General features: G+C 37.8%; 1 protein-coding gene across 7 annotated transcripts in view; it reads right to left on the bottom strand.

Moving 5' to 3' along the window:
* Positions 1-23193, bottom strand: part of GABRG3 (gamma-aminobutyric acid type A receptor subunit gamma3) — a 742225-nt gene that overhangs the window by 56479 nt on the left and 662553 nt on the right. The window contains exon 7 of one of the 7 annotated variants that reach the window (XM_078079007.1): positions 8443-8548. The exons of the other annotated variants lie outside the window; for them this stretch is intronic. Coding sequence (XP_077935133.1) covers positions 8496-8548 — 53 coding nt within the window. The 3' untranslated portion in view covers positions 8443-8495. Of the gene's footprint in view, positions 1-8442; positions 8549-23193 lie in introns of those variants that run through there. 7 annotated transcript variants of the gene reach the window in all.

Raw genomic sequence — 23193 nt, 5'->3', positions numbered from 1 at the left:
TTGATCAAAACTCTTCAGAGTATAGGCATAAAGGGTACATATCTCAATATCATAAAAGCCATCTATGAAAAACCTACAGCGAATATCATTCTCAATGGGGAAAAACTGAGAGCTTTCCCCCTAAGGTCAGGAACACGGCAGGGATGTCCATTATCACCACTGCTATTCAACATATTATTGGAAGTCCTAGCCACAGCCATCAGACAACAAAAAGAAATCAAAGGCATCCAAATCGGCAAAGAAGAAGTCAAACTCTCACTCTTTGCAGATGATATGATACTTTATGTGGAAAACCCCAAAGACTCCACCCTAAAACTGCTAGAACTCATACAGGAATTCAGTCAAGTGGCAGGATATAAAATCAATGCACAGAAATCAGTGGCATTCCTATACACCAACAACAAGTCAGAAGAAAGAGAAATTAAGGAGTCGATCCCATTTACAATTGCACCCAAAACCATAAGATACCTAGGAATAAATCTAACCAAAGAGGCAAAGGATCTGTACTCAGAAAACTATAAAACACTCATGAAAGAAATTGAGGAAGACACAAAGAAATGGAAAAACGTTCCATGCTCATGGATTGGAAGAACAAATATTGTGAAGATGTCAATGCTACCTAGAGCAATCTACACATTCAATGCAATTCCCATCAAAATACCATCCACTTTTTTCAAAGAAATGGAACAAAAAATCCTAAAATTTGTATGGAACCAGAAAAGACCCCGCATAGCCAGAGGAATGTTGAAAAAGCAAAGCAAAGGTGGCGGCATCACAATTCCGGGACTTCCAGCTCTACTACAAAGCTGTCATCATCAAGACAGTATGGTACTGGCACAAAAACAGACACATAGATCAATGGAACAGAATAGAGAGCCCAGAAATGGACCCTCAACTCTATGGTCAACTAATCTTTGACAAAGCAGGAAAGAATGTCCAATGGAAAAAAGACAGTCTCTTCAACAAATGGTGTTGGGAAAATTGGACAGCCACATGCAGAAGAATGAAACTGGACCATTTCCTTACACCACACACAAAAATAAACTCCAAATGGTTGGAAGACCTCAATGTGAGACAGGAGTCCATCCAAATCCTAAAGGAGAACACAGGCAGCAACCTCTTCGACCTCAGCCGCAGCAACTTCTTCCTAGAAACATCGCCAAAGGCAAGGGAAGCAAGGGCAAAAATGAGCTTGGGACTTCATCAACATAAAAAGCTTTTGCAAAGCAAAGGAAACAGTCAACAAAACCAAAAGACAACTGACAGAATGGGAGAAGATATTTGCAAATGACATATCAGATAAAGGGCTAGTATCCAAAATCTATAAAGAACTCATCAAACTCAACACCAAAAGAACAAAGAATCCAATCAAGAAATGGGCAGAGGACATGAACAGACATTTTTCCAAAGAAGACATCCAAATGGCCAACAGACACATGAAAAAGTGCTCAACATCGCTTGGCATCAGGGAAATCCAAATCAAAACCTCAATGAGATACCACCTCACACCAGTCAGAATGGCTAAAATTAACAAGTCAGGAAATGACAGATGTTGGCGGGGATGCGGAGAAAGGGGAACCCTCCTACACTGTTGGTGGGAATGCAAGCTGGTGCAGCCACTCTGGAAAACAGTATGGAGGTTCCTCAAAAAGTTGAAAATAGAGCTACTATATGATCCAGCAATTGCACTCCTGGGTATTTACCCCAAAGATACAAAAGTAGGGATCCGAAGGGGTATGTGCACCCCGATGTTTATAGCAGCAATGTCCACAATAGCCAAACTGTGGAAAGAGCCCAGATGTCCATCAACAGATGAATGGATAAAGAAGAAGTGGTATATATACACAATGGAATATTATGCAGCCATCAAAAGGAATGAGATCTTGCCATTTGCAACGACGTGGATGGAACTGGAGGGTATTATGCTGAGCGAAATAAGTCAAACAGAGAAAGACATGTATCATATGACCTCACTGATATGAGGAATTCTTAATCTCAGGAAACAAACTGAGGGTTGCTGGAGTGGGGGGTGGGGTGGGAGGGATGGGGTGACTGGGTGATGGACACTGGGGAGGGTGTGTGCTCTGGTAAGCGCTGTGAATTGTGCAAGACTGCTGAATCTCAGATCTGTACCTCTGAAACAAATAATGCAATATATGTTAAGAAAGAAAAAAAAAGAAGAATGTAGCAGGAGGGGAAGAATGAAGGGGGGGAAATCGGAGGGGTAGACGAACCATGAGAGACGATGGACTCTGAAAAACAAACTGAGGGTTCTAGAGGGGATGGGGGTGGGAGGATGGGTTAGCCTGGTGATGGGTATTGAGGAGGGCACGTTCTGCATGGAGCACTGGGTGTTATGCACAAACAATGAATCATGGAACACTATATCTAAAACTAATGATGTAATGTATGGGGATTAACATAACCATAAAAAAATTAAAAAAAAAAGTTAAAAAAAATTCCTAATGGACAGATATCTTTTTCCTAAATTATAATCAAAGGCTAGAATAAGCCCAGCTATAACTCCAAAAGGTGATACTTCTCATATGAGTCAGTAGACAAGCCATGTGCATGGAGTAGTGCAAATTCACAATGATTACCACTGTAAAGCTGCTATCTTTCTGATATGGTATCAGATTTCTCAGATTTCTCCAAACATTCATGGCCAGAAGACATAGAACAATGTCTACAAAGTTCTCAGGGAAAGAAACTGACTAAGACACAATTAAAGAATAAAGGCAAGGGCAAACATTCTTAAACATAGAAGTCAGGGGATAAAGCAGTCGTGGGTCTTTCATGAAAAAAATAACTTAAAAATAAAACCCACCCCAATTAGTATTGCCTCAAATTAAGAATTCAAGGAAAAGGTCAAATTTTTTTCCTGAGTCTTTTGGGCCTTAAATGTTTTCAGCTTGAAATAATCTGCATGCCAAAGCAACATATCTTGGGGCCACTCCTTCTGAACCCTTATACTACATATAAATGAAATCAGTGGGAAAGCAGTATTTCCATTTCCCTTCCAAATAAGTGTTAAGTGACCCCCTAATGTTTTCATGACCCAGGACAAGATTACAAATAGAGACCCTTATTGTATACATCTGGAGGTTTAAATGGTATAAACCAATTTAATAAAGTCATAAAATATGTTTTATCCTCTTTATCCTCCTAACTTGATAAATATACTTTATTATGACCTAGTAGGTGTAGGTTCAAAAATGAAATTCCTGGATCCTTAGAATTCCATCCTGCAACATGGCACTATAAGGAAAGTAAGCTTCTGGTTGCTGGCCCCAAGCCTTCTGCTTTCTCCTTTCTCCTCCCATCTCAAGCTCCATCCCACAGCACAATAAATGTGGACAAGCCATCTTGCAAATGCAAGCTTCATACATATCCCATAAACAGTGTTAACTTGGCCATCCCTCAGGAAAAGATAAGCAAATGCAGCAAAATGTTAACAATTGATGAATCTAGGTGAAGAGCATACAGATGGTCATTGGATTTTTCTTGCCATTTTTCTAAAGGTTTAAAATTTTTCAGAATAAAAATGTAGGGAAAAATGAAGGTTTTTTTTAATTAAAAAAGTAAATTTCTAAGTTGGCCCTCCTTAAAAGAATTTAAATAGAGGACCTGTTCCAGGAAGGGAGCTATTTCACCATAGACAACTACAGTATAATATGAAGTAGGAGTGGCAGAAAGAAAAGAATTTAGCAGTCTGTTTGTTAAAATTCCCCTCTATATCCTGTTGTTCCTGCATAGCCCAGCAAATAGTTGTTAACCAAACGTTTATTCTTCATTTTTCTTTGAATTGCCTTCCTTCCCTTTGACTTCTGGAATGTACCCCCTTCTCCTTAGTGCAAGATAGCATACATAACTCATTTTGTCTGACTGCCTTCAAAATCTCATGTGTATGTGGTTTCCCTGTACATATGTAATTAAATTTTATTTTCTCCTGTTTTAAAAAAAAAAAGAACTCAGGGGCAAAGGGATATTACATCAGGAAATTCGGTAATCATTGAATTCACCTTAATATAGAAAGAATTTTTAAAACTTTGGAAAATTTCATTCCAGAAGATAATTTGAAATTTATGGAATCTAAAAGTGAAAAATCCTAATGTAAGGAATATGTAACCATGCGGAATATTAATGAGAAGAGAACTTAGAAAGATAGTGTCTCTGAGAAAGAGAAGAGTCTCTGGCATCTGGGAGCTGGCCTGATACTACTGGCCAGGGCTCCCTTGGGGTTGCTAGGAGTTGACATGACACTCACAGATAGGCATGTGGTAGCATCCAAAATCAGAGCCAAGCTCTACACCCTCAAACCTTCCCCCAGACACATGAATGCTATAATAATTCCTTTATGTCCCTCTTACTAAAATGCCCCATGGTTCCCCCACTTCATGTTCTCCCTCACTCAATGAGTAATAACTCTAGCTTGTTCAACTGTAGGTGTGTTCCTGATGACCTCTGGCTGTAGGGTATTGACACCACCTCAATGTCTTGGTGCTGAGACTATGGAGTCTATCTAACATTAATGAAAAAACATTTATTTGAAGTTTTAATTTCTTTACTCTTTAGTTTCCTATTATTCAATTAGAATCATGAGAAATTATATAAACTCTTTAACTTAGAAAATAGCATCAAATATAAAATTGTTATGAAACAATTTTTTATTTATTTTATTATTTTTTTAACATCATGCACATGCAATTCCCAACAATGTCCTTGAAAAATGTTTTTGTTGGTCTAGATTCTAAATAATTGCTATTGCTGCTGTTTTTTTAAATCATAATAAGTGTACTCTTTAATCCCCATCACCTATTTTACCCATCCCCCACCAACCTCCCCTCTGATAACCATCAGTTTGTTCCCTAAGTTGAAAGTTTATTTCTTGGTTTGCCTCTCTCTCTCTCTTCCTTTACTTGTTTTGTTTCTTAAATTCCACATATGAGTGAGATCATATGGTATTTGTCTTTCTATGACTTATTTTACTTAGCATTATACTCTAGATCTATTCATGTTATTGCAATGGCAAGATTTCATTCTTTTTTATGGTTGAGTAGTGTTCCATTGTGTGTGTGTACACACACACACACACACACAAACACACACACACACACACACCACTTCTTTACCCATTCATCTATCAGTGGACGCTTGGGCTCTTTCCATAGTTGGCTATTGTAAATAATGCTGCAATAAACATAGTGGTGAATGTATCTCTTTGAATTAGTGTTTTGTGTGTTTTTAGTAATTACCCAGTAGTGTGATTACCGGATAGTAGGGTAGTTCTATTTTTAACTTTCAGAGGAATCTTCAAAGATACTGTTTTCCACAGTGGCTGCACAAGTTTGCCTTCCCACCAACAGTGAGAGAGGATTCCTTTTGTTTCACATCCTCGCCAACACCTGTTCTTTCTTGTGTTTTGATTTTAGCCATTTCCAAAGGTGTGAGGTGATATCTCATTGTAGTTTTGATTTGTATTTCCCTGATAATGAGTGATGTTGAGCATCTTTTCATGTGTCTGTTGGCCACCTGTATGTCTTTTTGGGAGAAATGTCTTCTGTCTATTTTTTAATTGGATGGTCTGGTTTTTGGTGTTGAATTGTAGAAGTTCTTGATATATTTTGGATACTAACCTTTTATCAGATATGTCATTTGCAAATATCTTCTCCCATTTGTAGGTTGTCTTTTAGTTTTTTGATTGTTTCCTTTGTTGTACAAAAGTTTTTTTTTTTCTTTTTTAATTTTGATATAGTCCCAATAGTTTATTTTTGCTTTTATTTCCCTTGTCTTGGGAGACATACCTAGAAAGAAGTTGCTATAGCTCATGTCAGAAAATTTACTGCCTGTGCTCTTTTCAAGGATTTTTATGATTTCAGATATCAGATTTAGGTCTTTAATTCATTTTGAGTTTATTTCTGTGTGTGGTGAAAAAAAGTGATCCAGTTTCATTCTTCTGCATGTAGCCGACCAATTTTCCCAATGCCATATGTTGGAGACTTTTTCCTATTTTATGTTCATTCCTCCTTTATCGCAGACTAATTGACCATATAATTTTTTTTTCTGGGTTTTCTGTTCTATTCCATTGATCTGTGTGTCTATTTATATACCAATACCATACTGTTTTAATTATTATTACTTTGTAATAGAACTTGAAATCTGGAATTGCAATACTTCAAGTTTTGTTTTCCTTTTTCAAGATTGCTTTGGCTACTCTAGGTCTTTGTGGTTCCATTCAAATTTTAGGATTATTCTAGTTCTGTGAAAAATGCTGTTGGTATTTTGATAGGGATTGTATTAAATGTGTAGATTGTTTGTGTAGTAGAGACATTTTAACAATATTTTTTCTTCCAATTCATAAACATGGAATGTCTTTCCATTTCTTTGCATAGTCTTGAATTTTTTTAATCAGGGTTTTATAATTTTTAAAGTACAAGTCTTTCACCTCTTTGGGTAAGTTTATTCCTAGGCATTTTATTGTTTTTGGTGTAATTGTAAATAGGAATGTTTTCTTAATTTCTCTTTCTGCTTCTTCATTATTAGTGTACAGAAATGCAATAGATTTCTGCACATTGATTTTGTATACTGTGACTTTACTGACTTCATTTATCAGTTCTAGTAGTTTTTTGATGGAATCTTCTGGATTTTCAGTATATAGTATCATGTCATCTGCAAATAATGAGACTTTCACTTCTTTCATACCAGTTTGGTTGTCTTTTATTTCTTTTTGTTGTCTAATTGCTGTGGCTAGAACTTCCAGTACTATGTTGAATCAAAGCGGTGAGACTGGACATCCTTGTCTTGTTTCTGACCTTAGGGGAAAAGCTCTCAGTTTTTTCCCACTGGGTATGATGTTAGCTGTGGGTTTTTCATATAAGGCCTTTATTATTTTGAGGTATATTCTCTCTAGACCTACTTTGCAGAGGGTTTTTTTTTTTTATCATGAATGGATGTTGTACTTTGTCAAATGCTTTTTCTGCATCTATTGAAATGATATATGAATTTTATCCTCATCTCTTATTAATATGGTATATTACAATAATGGTTTTGCAAATATTCAACCACCACTGCATCCTGGAAATTAATCCCACTTGATCCTGGTGAATGATTTTTTTTTTTTTTTTTAGTGTATTATTGGATTAGGTTCACCAATATTTTGTTGAGGATTTTTGCATCTACGTTTACCAGAGATATTGGCTTGCAGTTCCCTTTTTTGGTGGTGTCTTTATCTAGTTTTGGTATCAAGGTGATACTGGCCTCATAGAATGAATTTGGTGGATTTCCTCCCTCTTCTATTTTTTGTAGTAGTTTGAGAAGAATAGGTAGTAACTCTTCTTTAAATAAATATTTGTTAGAATTCACCTATGAAGCTGTCTGGTCCTGGACTTTGTTTGTTGGGAGTTTTTTGATTACCAATTCAATTTCATTGCTGGTAATCAGTCTGTTCAAATTTTTCATCCAATTCTTCTAAGTTGTCCAAAAACATATCTACATTTCTCTGTTTGCATATCGATCTACTAATCTGCATGGGCTCATTGCATACTGTTGCAGAAGACATCTACCTAATATTAGCTGTGGGCTTTACTAGGAGATACTTAAAACAAAACAAAACAAAAAAACTCTCATCTCTGTAGTTTTCTCCATTTCTGAGTTTTTTTTTGAGAATTTATATTTTAAAATATGACAACAAATGTATTGCATGCAACGTAGTATGTTTAATGTTAAAGGGGAAAAAAAAAACCCCTCTGGTTATATTTACAAGATATTAATGATTAGTGGAGGATGGAGATTTATTCCTCCTTTATGTATTTTCCTGTGACTTTTAAGTTTTTAAGAATAACAATATTTCAGGGGCACCTGGGTGGCTCAGCCAGTTAGGCATCCCACTCTTGGTTTTGGTTCAGGTCCTGATCTTGGGGTTATAAATTTGAGCCCCGGATTGGGCTCCACCCTCAGTGTGGAGTCTGCTTGGGATTCTTTCTCTTCTTCTCCCTCTGCCCCTCCCCCCGCTCGCATGCTCTATCTCTCTCTAAAATAAATAAATAAATAAATAAATAAATAAATAAATAAACAAAATATTAAAAAGAGAATAACAATATTTTGAAACATGTGGAATATGCACACATAATTTAAGAAGAATAGAAAATATTTCCCAGAGATGATAGTAAAACCACCATTATGGTTTTGTTTTATTTGATCTAACATTTTATTGTAAGCATTTTTCATTGTTCAAAATAACTAATTCTTTCATGGTCTTCTTATTCAATAAATCATCCTTTCCTTTGGGGCCATTGAGCAGTTTGTGAATTGAAGACACAGAATCTTACTGATGACAGAAACTTCAAATAGCAGGTGTGATGCTAAAGGGCAGGCTTCATATGCAAATCATAAATGCACAGATGTATTCTTACCAGTGGTTCTTTCATCAATACAAAGAACAATATAAAAATCTGTCTTAAACAAATAGCTATTCTTCTTCAGCAAAACACATTTCTTTATAAAACAATGTCATTCCATTCAATCCAAGTGGTACTTTGAAGATTCATTCCTAGAAAGCAAACATTTCGTTATCTTGGGAAATAGGGCTGAGTTTCCCCAGATTGTATGTTGATTAAAAAGAAAATGGAAGTCAAACCAAAATCTTCAGGTGAGTTAGATGAGTTACCTTCTGGATGAACATTAACAACTTAAGCTCCTGACCCTCTAAGGGATTCCTAATTAAGGAATGAATTCCCTACCTAGGCAGCCAGCCTCCAAACATGTTCCACGCTATTAAGAAGGGCCACATGCACCCCAATGTTCATAGCAGCAATGCCCACAATAATCAAACTGTGGAAAGAGCCGAGATGCCCTTCAACAGATGAATGGATAAAGAAGACGTGATCCATATATACAATGGAATATAACTCAGCCATCAGAAATTATGAATACCCACTATTTGCATTAACATGGATGGAACTGGAGGAGATTATGCTAAGTGAAATAAGTCAAGCAGAGAAAGTCAATTATCATACGGTTTCACTTATTTGTGGAACATAAGGAATAGCATGGAGGACATTAGGAGAAGGAAGGGAAAAATGAAGGGGGGGGTAATCAGAGGGGAAGACGAACCATGAGAGACTATGGACTCTGGGAACCAAACAGGGTTTTCGAGGGGAGGGGGTGGGGGGATGGGTTAGCCTGGTGATGGGTATTAAGGAGGGCACATATTGCAAGGAGCACTGGGTGTTATACACAAACAATGGATCATGGAACAGTACATAAAAAACTAATGATGTACTGTATGGAGACTAACATAACATAATTAAAAAAAAAAAAAAAAGACTGACTCCTGCCAAAAGTATTCAGGGTTTTCATAGAAAACAAATTTGTGGTAAAGCATGTCTTGTGTGGTCTATAAATATGCATATCAAATAACTTAATAAATTAATACGCTCTGTTCCTTTCACAAATTTCAGTTCAGACATTTGTATTCACACACCAAAATAAGTGTTATCTGTAAAGTACAAAGTAGATAAAAGTGTCCTTCTTAATTAAATTTTAAATCATGAAACTATAAACAAAATACTAAATAAAAAATACAAAATACTACTAAAATTCAAAATACAATTTCTTTATTACTATATCATCTTAATGGTATTACATTAATATTTCTAAGATGATAATTAAATGTTGGCAAAGTGAAATATTTATCTTTTTTACTTGTTTGGTAAACAAATCATTCTTTTTTCTTCCACACATTCATATATCTACCAATACTTTCTTTTTGAGAGAATTATGTACTTTGCTAGAACCCTGAGATACAAATAGGTCAATCTATTGGGAAACACCCATAAAATTAATGCTAGACAATGATTACTGACAAATTTCAAGCTCATTTAATCCTCACAAGATCCTTGTCTATGAGGCAGGCACTGATATTGTCTTCCCCATTTTACAGATGAGAAAACTGAGTCTCAGAGAGGTAAGATAACTGTCCAAGATGATACAACTTGTAAGTATAAGCCTGGAATTTAAACCGAAACAGCATGGTTCTAGAGTTCTTGTTCTCTACTATGTCTCATATTTTCCCTTTGATTACAATCATAATACATTTCAATGTGATAAACGCTACCCTGGGGCAAGGTCAGGAACTGTGGAAGTAAATGGCTATCCTACTTAACCTAGTGTTTGAGAGATTTCTTAAAAATGGCTTCCTGGCTGACCAATATCAATGCTTACAAATGTAGGGATAAAGTGAACCAGGGTGGTGTGGAAGGGAATGTGGAGAAATGTGGTGTGACATGCTTGGTAGGATGTAGACAGGAATAAGTACTCCAGGTAGCTTTAGCACAGGGTTCAGAGAGTTGTTTGATTTTATGCTAAACAGGACTTCCCTAGCACTTTTTAGAATGATGTACTCAATAAGAACACTCAATAGCTGTCTTGAGGCTTGACACTGGTTGACATAAACGAGCGTGATTTTAAGACCTAGGTTTGCCATCTGTTAACTAGCATTTTAAACATGGGGATATACTAGAGTATTCCTTGCCAGAGTTCTAAATTTCAACAATAATGTAATTCTTTTTACAGATAATTTAAAATTATCATCTTTCCTTATGTGAGTGTAAAATTTAAGACATTTCTTCTGATCAAATGATTGGAAACAGGAATGTAACTCCATAATGAAAAAAAAAAAACAAACGATATACAATATCAGCCACGACAGGAAATATACCAATGAAGTCTAACCCAACATACAGGACTAGAGAAAATAAAATATTCTGAAAATTGAGAGTTAGCTGCAGGAAGTAATGTTAACTCTTTGTTTCAGTGATGTCATGGAAAAGACACTGGCCTCAGAGTAAGAGGCTCAAACATCAGCTGCAGCGCACATTGGGTGTGTTGCTGTGGGCTATGCCCACAATCTTCCTGAGATTCAGTCCCTTATCTATTAATAAAGATATTGGTGCATGTTCTACCTTCCTCAAAGTGCAAGATGAGAAGCAAATGAAAACTGTAAAATGGTATAGGTATAAATATCATTGTCACCATATACTAAGTGTTATAATTTGTTCAGGTCCCATGGAAAGACAATTTTGCTTTTAAGCGGTAATTAATTAAATCTGATTTTAAAAAAGCAGACATAGTCAGATGTGATTTGTATCAGAGAATTTCAATTTTCTTAGTGGGTGAGCAGTTCATTCAACCAAGCCATGGTTCTTCCACATTTCCTCTCTGAATTAGAGGAGGAAGATGACTCACAGTGGGTTTGAAAGATTTTTCACTCAATCTTGTGAACAAAGACACCGTCGCTATTTTTAAAATTCTGACTCTAAAACCCAGACTGATTTATTACTCAGATTGCACTCAGACAAATATGACAAAAAGCCAAGAAGAAACCACTTTTAGAGTTTCTTCTACTGAGCTATTTTAAAGTATATTCCTATTTGCATTCAAGATATAAATCTCACTCTAGTGCCATGTTAAAGTATGTCTCATTGAATAAAGTGCTAAGAGCTGATTTAATGGACTATTTACTAAATGAAGCAATGCAGAAATCTCACAATTCTCCCTCACAGGAAGTGGATTAAGGCAATAATAACAGATAATATTTATATGTAGGGATGGCAATTATGCACTTTACATATGGTAGTTTATTTAAATTCACAACAGCCATATAAAGGAGAAGGCAATTTCCTTCTCATTTGTGAGAGATATGCATGGATGGATCACAGAAGTTGCCCAAGTTCAGATAGCAGGTAAGTGGTGCTACTGCATTCAACGCTGGGCAGTCTGGTTCCGCTGCTCCTACCCTCTGTGCTTACTCTTTACCATGGGAACTGTTGGGGAAAATATTTTTTAAAAATTCAACTGGAGCATGACCTACCTACTGAATATATAAAATTTCGTATACAGAATAATTTGGGGGGGTGGTTAGGAGAATTAGTTACAGAAGCTGCTAAACTTAAAGCCTGAATAAACTTTAAAAATATCAGGCATTCATATCAAATGGTGTGGCTTTTGCCATAGTCATGGCAGAGCAATTCTTTCCCGTGGTTACTTTGATGATAACAACTTTACTCTCTTAGGGGGCCTATTTGGGGCTTTGTAACAGAACAGGCACCCAGGGAAAAGCTACTAGTGCAATTAAATTTGGGCCCCAAGCTTCTGACTTGATCTCCTCCTTTGATGCCTTTGTTAGCACTGCCTCCACTAAAAAGCCACTTCTAGGCATGCTCTGAGCATGCTCTAAGCTTGCCATAAGTATGCCCACCACGGAATGTGTTTCACACTTCTGGTTCCATTTCACAAATCTTGCTTTAGATGCTTTGACACTCTGGATAAAAAATGCTGTGTGTCTTGCCCAAGTGATTTTAGATAACTGGACTCAGGTTCAGATGGACATTATGGGTAGTCTTGATACAGCAAAGAAATGGATTAGTATGCAAATATTTTAAAGGGTTAACCCAAGAGAGAAGCAGTTTGCTATAAAAATCACAAAATCAATCTCTCTCTCTCCGCCATGTTCCCTTAGCCTGAAAACATCATCATTTCACTTTTATTTTTATTGCCTATTTTGTTGGATATCAAATTGTTTCTTTTTATTTATATTTAATTGAAGTATAATTTTTAAAAAAGATTTTATTTATTTATTTGTCAGAGAGACAGAGAGAGAGCACAAGCAGAGGGAGCTACAGGCAGAGGGAGAAGCAGGCTCCCTGCTGAGCAAGGAGCCCAATGCGGGACTTGATCCCAGGACCCTGGGATCATGACCTGAGCCGAAGGCAGACACTTAACCTGAAGTATAATTAACATATAGCGTTATATTAGTCTCAGGTGTACACTATAATGATTCAACAACTCTATACATTTCTCAGAGCTCATCAAGATAAGTGTACTGTTAACCCCTTTTATCTATTTTGGGTGATTATCCCTCCAACTACCTCCCCTCTGGCAAACCACCAGCTTGTTTAAGAGTCTGGTTTTTTGTTTGTCTCTTTTTTTGTTTGTTTGTTCATTTGTTTTGTTTTTTAAATTGGACATATGAATGAAAAAAAATAAATTCTCTGTTTCAGTTCACATTTTTTTTTAAGATTTTATTTATTTAGGACAGAGAGAGACACAGAGGGAACACAAGCAGGGGGAGTGGGAGAGGGAGAAGTAGGCTCCCCACTGAGCAGGGAGCCTGATGCGGGGCTCTATCCCAGGACCCTGGGATTATGACCTGAGCCAAAGGCAGACACTTAATGACTGAGCCACCCAGGCGCCTCTCGTTTCACATTTTAAATTCCATTGTCTTTTGGCATCCTTGATTTCTTGTTCAAAGTCAGATGTCTGTGTTAATTTTGCTCCTTTGACGGTAATGTGTCTTTTTTTCTCTCCATGCTTAAAGACGTACTTTCTACCTTTGGTCTTTGGCAGTTCAGTGGTTTCATTTGTATTATACATCCTTTGGAGTTCACAGGTGTTACTGAGTATGTGAGTGAATGTCTTCATCAATCTGTGGTAAGTATAAGCCTTTATTTCTTCAGATGGTGCTTCCCATTTTCTATCGCCTACATTTCTGGGATTCCAATTGCACTTAGTTTTTAATTTTTCTCTTTACCAATTCATTTACATTATAACTTTATAACATATCCCATATATTTATTGCACTCTTAACTCTTTAATTATTTATTACTTTCTATTTTTTTCTTCAGTTTTGAATTTTCTTCTTCTTTTTTTTAAAGATTTTATTTATTTATTTGACAGAGAGAGACACAGCGAGAGAGGGAACACAAGCAGGGGGAGTGGGAGAGGGAGAAGCAGGCTTCCCGCCGAGCAGGGAGCCCGATGCGGGGCTCGATCCCAGGACCCTGGGGTCATGACCTGAGCCGAAGGCAGACGCTTAACGACTGAGCCACCCAGGCGCCTCTCGTTTCACATTTTAAATTCCATTGTCTTTTGGCATCCTTGATTTCTTGTTCAAAGTCAGATGTCTGTGTTAATTTTGCTCCTTTGATGGTAATGTGTCTTTTTTTCTCTCCATGCTTAAAGACGTACTTTCTACATTTGGTCTTTGGCAGTTCAGTGGTTTCATTTGTATTATACATCCTTTGGAGTTCACAAGTGTTACTGAGTATGTGAGTGAATGTCTTCATCAATCTGTGGTAAGTATAAGCCTTTATTTCTTCAGATGGTGCTTCCCATTTTCTATCGCCTACATTTCTGGGATTCCAATTGCACTTAGTTTTTAATTTTTCTCTTTACCAATTCATTTACATTATAACTTTATAACATATCCCATATATTTATTGCACTCTTAACTCTTTAATTATTTATTACTTTCTATTTTTTTCTTCAGTTTTGATATTTTCTTCTTCTTTTTTTTAAAGATTTTATTTATTTATTTGACAGAGAGAGACACAGCAAGAGAGGGAACACAAGCAGGGGGAGTGGGAGAGGGAGAAGCAGGCTTCCTGCAGAGCAGGGAGCCTGACAAGGGACTCGATCCCAGGACCCTGGGATCATGACCTGAGCCGAAGGCAGATGCTTAACGACTGAGCCACCCAGGCACCCCTGTTTTTGATATTTTCTATTGATCTGTTTTATAGTTTACTGGTCATATTTGTCCTTTTGTCTATTTTTATCTAATAATTTAAGTTTATCTTTTGTGTTTGTAATTAAAATCCTTGAATTAAAAAAATCCATTTGAGTGTTTTCCATTTTATAAATTCCTGTTCTCTGGTGAAAGTAAAAATAGTTTCATTCATCATTTTCTCTTTTCCTCTGTTCTCTTAAAAATATTATTTATTTCCATACTAAAGTGTTTGCTGGCTAACTCCAATATCTTAATCACCTGTGGGTCTGTGTTTATCCTCTTTTATTTTTCCCTTTGGGTTTCGTTCATTTGGCAACAGCATACACCTTGTGTGAAATTTGTATGAAATTTTTTTTTTTAATCCTCCAAAGACAGTTCATTATTTTCTTTTTTGGTCAATAAGTATCGGACTAGGGGGGCGGAGCAAGATGGCGGAGGAGTAGGAGACCTGGATTTCGTCTGGTCTCAGGAATTCAGCTGGATAGGGATCAAATCATTCTGAACACCTACAAACTCAGCAGGAGATTGAAGAAAAGAATAGCAACTCTCTGAACAGAAAAGCGACCACTTTCTGGAAGGTAGGACGTGCGGAGAAGTGAACCTGAGGTGATATTCAGGAGGATAGACAGCGGGGGAGGGGGCCTCCATCGGCCACTTCTGGCAAGTGATAGAGCCGCGGAGCACAAAATCAGAACTTTTAGAAGTCTGCTCCGCTGAGGGACGTCGCTCCAGTGCCTAAGCGGGGGGTGGAACCCTCATTAGGACAGTGTGGTCTCAGGACCCTCGGGGTCACAGAAAGACCGGGGGTGCCTGAGTGGGCAGAGCTCCCAGGTATCAGAGTGGGAAAGCCGGATGCAGAGACGGAGCTGAGGTGCAGGCTCTCAGCTCGGGGTTGCCATAAACTGTGATCCGTGGCACAGTCGGGCCACTGATCCTCCAGCAGGGACCCAACAAGCGGCAGATCCGGGGAGACTCCCCTTCCTCCCCTGGGAGGAGCAGCACGGGAGTGAACCGCAGGGATCTGCTGGGTTTGGAGACTCCACACCGAGGCGGGTGCCAGAGATAGAAATGCTCGGTCATAGGCCAGGTGAGCATGGAGTGCGGCTGGAGACCAGGAAGACGGGAGTGACTGACTGCTTTTCTCTGGGGGCTCACTCAGGAGCGGGGCCCGAGTTCTTGGCTCCTCCAGGGTGGAGATTGGGAGGCCACCATTTTCTCTCTCGGCATCCAAAGCTGTACAGAAAGGTTGCAGGGAACAAAAGCTCCCGAGAGCAAACCCGAGCAGATTACTTAGCCCTGACTGGGCAAGGGCGGGACAATTCCGCCTCAGGCAAGGACATTTGGGAACCACAGCAACAGGCCCCTCCCCCAGAAGATCAGCAAGAACAGCCAGCCAAGACCAAGTTTACCGATCAATGAGAATGGCAGAACTCCAGTGCTAGGGGAATAATGCACATAGAATCCATGGCTTTTTTACCATGACTCTTTAGTCTTTCAAAGTTATTTTTTTTTAACTGCCTTTTTTTTTTGAATTTTACTTTTTCCCTATTTCAACCAACATCTTATCAATCCCTTTTTTAAAAAACATTTATATTTTTCATTTTTAGAGTCATATTCTATCCCTTCATAGTAGTTACCCTTATTTTTGGCATATATATATATATATATATATATATAAGTTGTTCTCTCTTTAAAATTTTGAGATAGTTTCTTATAACAGATCAAAATATACCCTAAAACTCTAGTATATGGTTTTGTTCTACTCTCCTGCCTGATCATATTCTCTCCCTTTTTTTTTCTTTCTTTTTTTTAAACCCACTTCTTTCTTTTTTCAAACAACTTCTTATCAATTCCTTTTCTAAAATTTTTTATAATTTTTATCTTTACAGTCATATTCCATCCCTTCATCATATCAACCGTTATTTTTCTGCATATATAAGTTTTTCTTTCTTTAAAATTTTAGGAGGCACTTTCTTCTAACAGACCAAAATACACCCAAAATCTAGCATGTGGCACTGATCTAGGCACCAGCCTGATCATAATTGATCATATTCTGTTTTTTTTTTTGTTTTGTTTTGTCCTGTTTTTGTTTGTTTTTATCTTTTTCTTTTTCTTTTTTCTTTCTTTCCCTTTCTTTTCCCCTGGCTTCAGGTCTTTTCTGATTTGTTTAGAGTATATTTTCTGGGGACGTTGTTACCCTGTTAGCATTTTGTTCTCTCATTCATCTATTCTCCTCTGGACAAAATGACAAGATGGAAAAAATCACCTCAACAAAAAGAACAAGAGGTAGTACTGACTGCCACGGACCTACTCAATACGGACATTAGTACGATGTCGGATATAGAGTTCAGAATCATCACTTGAAAGATACTAGCTGGGCTTGAAAAAAGCATGGAAGTTATTAGAGAAACCCTTTCTGAGGAAATAAAAGAACCAAAATCTAACCAAGTCGAAATCAAAAAGGCTATTAATGAGGTGCAATAAAAAATGGGGGCACTACCTGCTAGGATAAATGAGGCAGAAGAAAGAATCAGTGATATAGAAGACCAAATGATGGAAAATAAAGAAGATGAGGAAAAGAGAGATAAACAACTACCGGATCACGAGGGCAGAATTCGAGAGATAAGCAATACCATAACATGAAACAAGATTAAAATAATTGGGATCCCAGAAGAAGAAGAAAGAGAAAGAGGGGCAGAAGGTATATTGGAGCAAATTATAGCAGAACTTCCCTAATTTGGGGAAGGAAATAGGCATCAAAATCCAGGAAGCACAGAGAACCCCTCTCAAAATCAATAAAAATAGGTTAACACCCTGACATCTAATAGTAAAACTTACGAGTCTCAGAGACAAAGAGAAAATCCTGAAAGCAGCTCAGGAGAAGAGATATGCAACCTACAATGGTAGAAACATTAGATTGGCAACAGACCTATCCACAGACCTAGAAGGCCAGAAAGGACTGGCATGATATATTCAGAGTACTCAATGAGAAAAATATGCAGCCAAGAATACTATATCCAGCTAGGCTGTCATTGGAAATAGAAGGAGAGATAAAAAGCTTCCAGGATAAACAAAAACTAAAGGAATTTCCAAACACAAAACCAGCCCTACAAGAAATATTGAAAGGGTCCTCTAAGCAAAGAGAGAGCCTAAAAGCGACATAGACCAGAGAGGAACACAGACAATATACAGTAACAGTCACCTTACAGGCAATACAATGGCACTAAATCTTTCAATAGTTACCCTGAATGTAAATGGGCTAAATGCCCCAATCAAAAGACACAGGCTATCAGATTGGATAAAAAAACAAGACCCATCCATATGCTGTCTGCAAGAGACTCATTTTAGTCCCAAAGACACCCCCAGATTGAAAGTGAAGGGGTGGAAAGCCATTTACCATGCTAATGGACACCAAAAGAAAGCTGGGGTGGCAATCCTTATATCAGACAAATTAGATTTTAAACCAAAGACTGTAATAAGAGATGAGAAAGCACACTATATCCTTCTTAAAGGGTCTATCCAACAAGAAGATCTAACAATTGTAAATATCTATGCCCCTAACATGGGAGCAGCCAATTATATAAGCCAGTTAAGAACAAAAGCAAAGAAACACATCAACAACAATACAATAATAGTGGGGGACTTTAACACCCCCCTCACTGAAATGGACAGATCAACAAGGAATAAAGATGTTAAATGACACACTGGACCAAATGGACTTCAGAAACATATTCAGAACATTCCATCCCAAAACAATGGAATACACATTCTTCTCTAGTGCCCATGGAACATTCTCCAGAAGAGATCACATCCTAGGTCATAAATCAGGTCTCAACTGGTACCAAAAGATTGGGATCATTCCCTGCATATTTTCAGACCACAATGCTTTGAAACTAGAACTCAGTCACAAGAGGAAAGTCAGAAAGAACTCAAATACATGCAGGTTAAAGAGCATCCTACTGCAGAATGAATGGGTCAACCAGGAAATTAAAGAAGAATTAAAAAAATTCATGGAAACCAATGAAAATGAAAACACAACTGTTCAAAATCTTTGGGATACAGCAAAGGCAGTCCTAAGAGGAAAGTATATAGCAATACAAGCTTTTCTCAAGAAACAAGAAAGGTCTCAAGTACACAACCTAACCCAACACCTAAAAGAGCTGGAGAAAGAACAGCAAATAAAGCCTAAAACCAGCAGGAGAGAAGAAATAATAAAGATCAGAGCAGAAATCAATGAAATAGAAACTAAAAGAACAGTAGAACAGATCAACGAAACTAGGAGCTGGTTCTTTGAAAGAATTAACAAGATTGATAAACCCCTGGCCAGACTTATCAAAAAGAAGAGAGAAATGATCCAAATCAACAAAATCATGAATGAAAGAGGAGAGATCACAACCAACACCAAAGAAATACAAACAATTATAAGAACATATTATGAGCAACTCAGTTGCAGCAAATTAGATAATCTGGAAGAAATGGATGCATTCCTAGAGATGTATCAACTACCAAAACTGAACCAGGAAGAAATAGAAAACCTGAACAGACCTATAACCACTAAGGAAATTGAAGCAGTCATCAAAAATCTCCCAAAACACAAAAGCCCAGGGCCAGATGGCTTCCCAGGAGAATTCTACCAAATATTTAAAGAAGACTTAATACCTATTCTTCTGAAACTGTTCCAAAAAATAGAAATGGAAGGAAACCTTTCAAACTCGTTTTATGAGGCCACAATTACCTTGATCCCCAAACCAGACAAAGACCCCATCAAAAAGGAGAATTACAGACCAATATCCTCGATGAACATGGATGCAAAAATTCTCACCAAAATACTAGCCAATAGGATCCAACAGTACATTAAAAGGATTATTCACCACGACCAAGTGGGATTTATCCCTGAGATGCAAGGTTGGTTCAACATCCACAAATCAATGAACGTCATACAATATATTAACAAAAGAAAGAGCAAGAACCATATGATCTTCTCAATAGAAGCAGAAAAAGCATTTGACAAAGTACAGCATCCTTTCTTGATCAAAACTCTTCAGAGTATAGGGATAGAGGGTACATACCTCAATATCATAAAAGCCATCTATGAAAAACCCACAGCGAATATCATTCTCAATGGGGAAAAACTGAGAGCTTTCCCGCTAACGTCAGGAACGCAGCAGGGATGTCCACTATCACCACTGCTATTCAACATATTATTGGAAGTCCTAGCCACAACAATCAGACAACCAAAAGAAATCAAAGGCATCCAAATTGGCAAAGAAGAAGTCAAACTCTCACTGTTTGCAGATGATATGATACTTTATGTGGAAAACCCAAAAGACTCCACCCCAAAACTGCTAGAACTCATACAGGAATTCGGTCAAGTGGCAGGATATAAAATCAATGCACAGAAATCAGTGGCATTCCTATACACCACCAACAAGACAGAAGACAGAGAAATTAATGAGTTGATCCCATTTACAAATCCACCCAAAACCATAAGATACCTAGGAATAAATCTAACCAAAGAGGCAAAGGATCTGTACTCAGAAAACTATAAAATACTCATGAAAGAAATTGAGGAAGACACAAAGAAATGGAAAAATGTTCCATGCTCATGGATTGGAAGAACAAATATTGTGAAGATGTCAATGCTACCCAGAGCAATCTACACATTCAATGCAATCCCCATCAAAATACCATCCACTTTTTTCAAAGAAATGGAACAAATAATCCTAAAATTTGTATGGAACCAGAAAAGACCCTGAATAGCCAAAGGAATGTTGAAAAAGAAAAGCAAAGCTGGCAGCATCACAATTCTGGACTTCAAGCTGTATTACAAAGCTGTCATCATCAAGAGAGCATGGTACTGGCACAAAAACATACACATAGATGAATGGAACAGAATAGAACCCAGAAATGGACCCTCAACTCTATGGTCAACTCATCTTTGACAAAGCAGGAAAGAATGTCCAATGGAAAAAAGACAGTCTCTTCAACAAATGGTGTTGGGAAAATTGGACAGCCACATGCAGAAGAATGAAATTGGACCATTTCCTTACACCACACACAAAAATAGACTCAAAATGGTTGGAAGACCTCAATGTGAGACAGGAGTCCATTAACATCCCGAAGGACAACACAGGCAGCAACCTCTTCGACCTCAGCCGCAGCAACTTCTTCCTAGAAACATCGCCAAAGGCAAGGGAAGCAAGGGCAAAAATGAACTATTGGGACCTCATCAAGATAAAAAGCTTTTGCACAGCAAAAGAAACAGTCAACAAAACCAAAAGACAACCGACAGAATGGGTGAAGATATTTGCAAATGACATATCAGATAAAGCGCTAGTGTCTAAAATCTATAAAGAACTTATCAAACTCAACACCCAAAGAACAAATAATCCAATCAAGAAATGGGCAGAGGACATGAACAGACATTTTTCCAAAGAAGACATCCAAATGGCCAAAAGACACATGAAAAAGTGCTCAACATCGCTCGGCATCAGGGAAATCCAAATCAAAACCTCAATGAGATACCACCTCACACCAGTCAGAATGGCTAAAATTAACAAGTCAGGAAATGACAGATGTTGGCAGGGATGCGGAGAAAGGGGAACCCTCTTACACTGTTGGTGGGAATGCAAGCTGGTGCAGCCACTCTGGAAAACAGTATGGAGGTTCCTCAAAAAGTTGAAAAGAGCTACCATACGATCCAGCAATTGCACTACTCGGTATTTACCCCAAAGATACAAATCTAGGGATCTGAAGGGGTACATGCACGCCGATGTTTATAGCAGCAATGTCCACAACAGCCAAACTGTGGAAAGAGCCAAGATGTCCATTGACAGATGAATGGATAAAGAAGAAGTTGTATATATATACAATGGAATATTATGCAGCCATCAAAGGGAATGAGATCTTGCCATTTGCAACAACATGGATGGAACTGGAGTGTGTTATGCTGAGGGAAATAAGTCAATCAGAGAAAGACATGTATCATATGACCTCACTGATATGAGGAATTCTTAATCTCAGGAAACAAACTGAGGGTTGCTGGAGTGGGGGGTGGGCTGGGAGGGATGGGGTGGCTGGGTGATAGACACTGGGGAGGGTATGTGCTATGGTGAGTGCTGTGAATTGTGTAAGACTGTTGAATCACAGATCTGTACCTCTGAAACAAATAATGTAATATATGTTAAGAAAAAAAAGAAAAGAAGATAGCAGGAGGGGAAGAATGAAAGGGGGGAAATCAGAGGGGGAGACGAACCATGAGAGACAATGGTCTCTGAAAAACACACTGAGGGTTCTAGAGGGGAGGGGCGTGGTAGGATGGGTTAGCCTGGTGATGGGTATTAAAGAGGGCACGTTCTGTATGGAGCACTGGGTGTCATGCACAAACAATGAATCATAGAACACCACACAAAAACTAATGACGTAATGTATGGTGATTAACATAACAATAAAAAATAAAAAAAATAAGTATGGGACTAGTCACTCTAACAGAATGAGGGGCTGGGGTAACTCAAGGCTCAGTTAGTTTAGTAGGATAAGTTTTGTTTTTTTTGTGTGTGTGTGGTTGGTTTTTGTTTATTTTTTTGTTTTTTGTTTTTGTTTTGGTCTCTTTCACAATTGCTCTAGGCTATAACCCTTCAGGGATTCTAACTGAGTGCTTGGTGTGTTCACCATGGCCCCTATTCCTGGTACATCCTCAGTGATAATTCTTGTCTTACCAACACTGATGGGTTGTTAGACTATTCTGCTTCACAGAGGTTTTTTGCTTGCTTTAACTTCCTTCTCTTAACAGTATCAGAATTAAAATATTTGGAGAATAGAGTTCATTTCCTTTTCATCCTTTCCCCCAGGGAATCTGGCCCAAAAGGCCTTTAATTATTAAATCTTGTTGATGCTTTAACCTAAAGAGATAGCTTTTCAGAGCACCCACATCGGGGTGCGGGGGATCGAGCCCCACATCGGGCTCCCTGCTCAGCGGGGAGTCTGCTTCTCCCTCTCCCACTCCCCCTGCTTGTGTTCCCTCTCTCACTGTCTCTCTGTCAGATAAATAAATAAAATCTTAAAAAAAAATAGTTTACTTCTTTTAAATTAATACAATTTTTTGAAAACCCGGGTCAAATGTCTTGCCACTGACTTATTTCAAATAATTCCAATATATATGTCCTTAAATTCACTGCATGTTTTTCTCAGTGAAGATATTGATATACATATTTTAAGTTGTTAGAATAACAACCTAGTGCAAGCATACCTTGTGTTACTAGTCTTTGCTTTATTGCAATTCACAGATATTGCATTTTTTATAAATTGAAGATTTGTGGCAACCCTGCATCCAGCAAATGTACTGGCACCATTTTTCCAACAGCATTTGCTCACTTTGTGTCTCTGTGTCACATTTTGGTAATTCTCCCAATATTTCAAATTCTTTTGTTGTTATTTTTATTATGGGGATCTGTGATCAAGTGATCTTTGATGTGACTACTCTAATTATTTTTGAGGTACCATGAATAGTGCCCTTATAAGATGACAAATTTAATTGAAAAATATCATATGTGTTCTGATTGCTTCACCAACTGTTTCCCCATCTCTCACCCTCTCCTCAAACCTCCCTGTTCCCTGAGACACAACAATAT

The sequence above is a fragment of the Halichoerus grypus genome, chromosome 8, assembly GCF_964656455.1.
Source record: "Halichoerus grypus chromosome 8, mHalGry1.hap1.1, whole genome shotgun sequence".
NCBI lineage: Eukaryota > Metazoa > Chordata > Mammalia > Carnivora > Phocidae > Halichoerus > Halichoerus grypus.
Note: the sequence above shows the minus strand (reverse complement) of the source record. Positions and strands in the feature narration are given on the sequence as shown.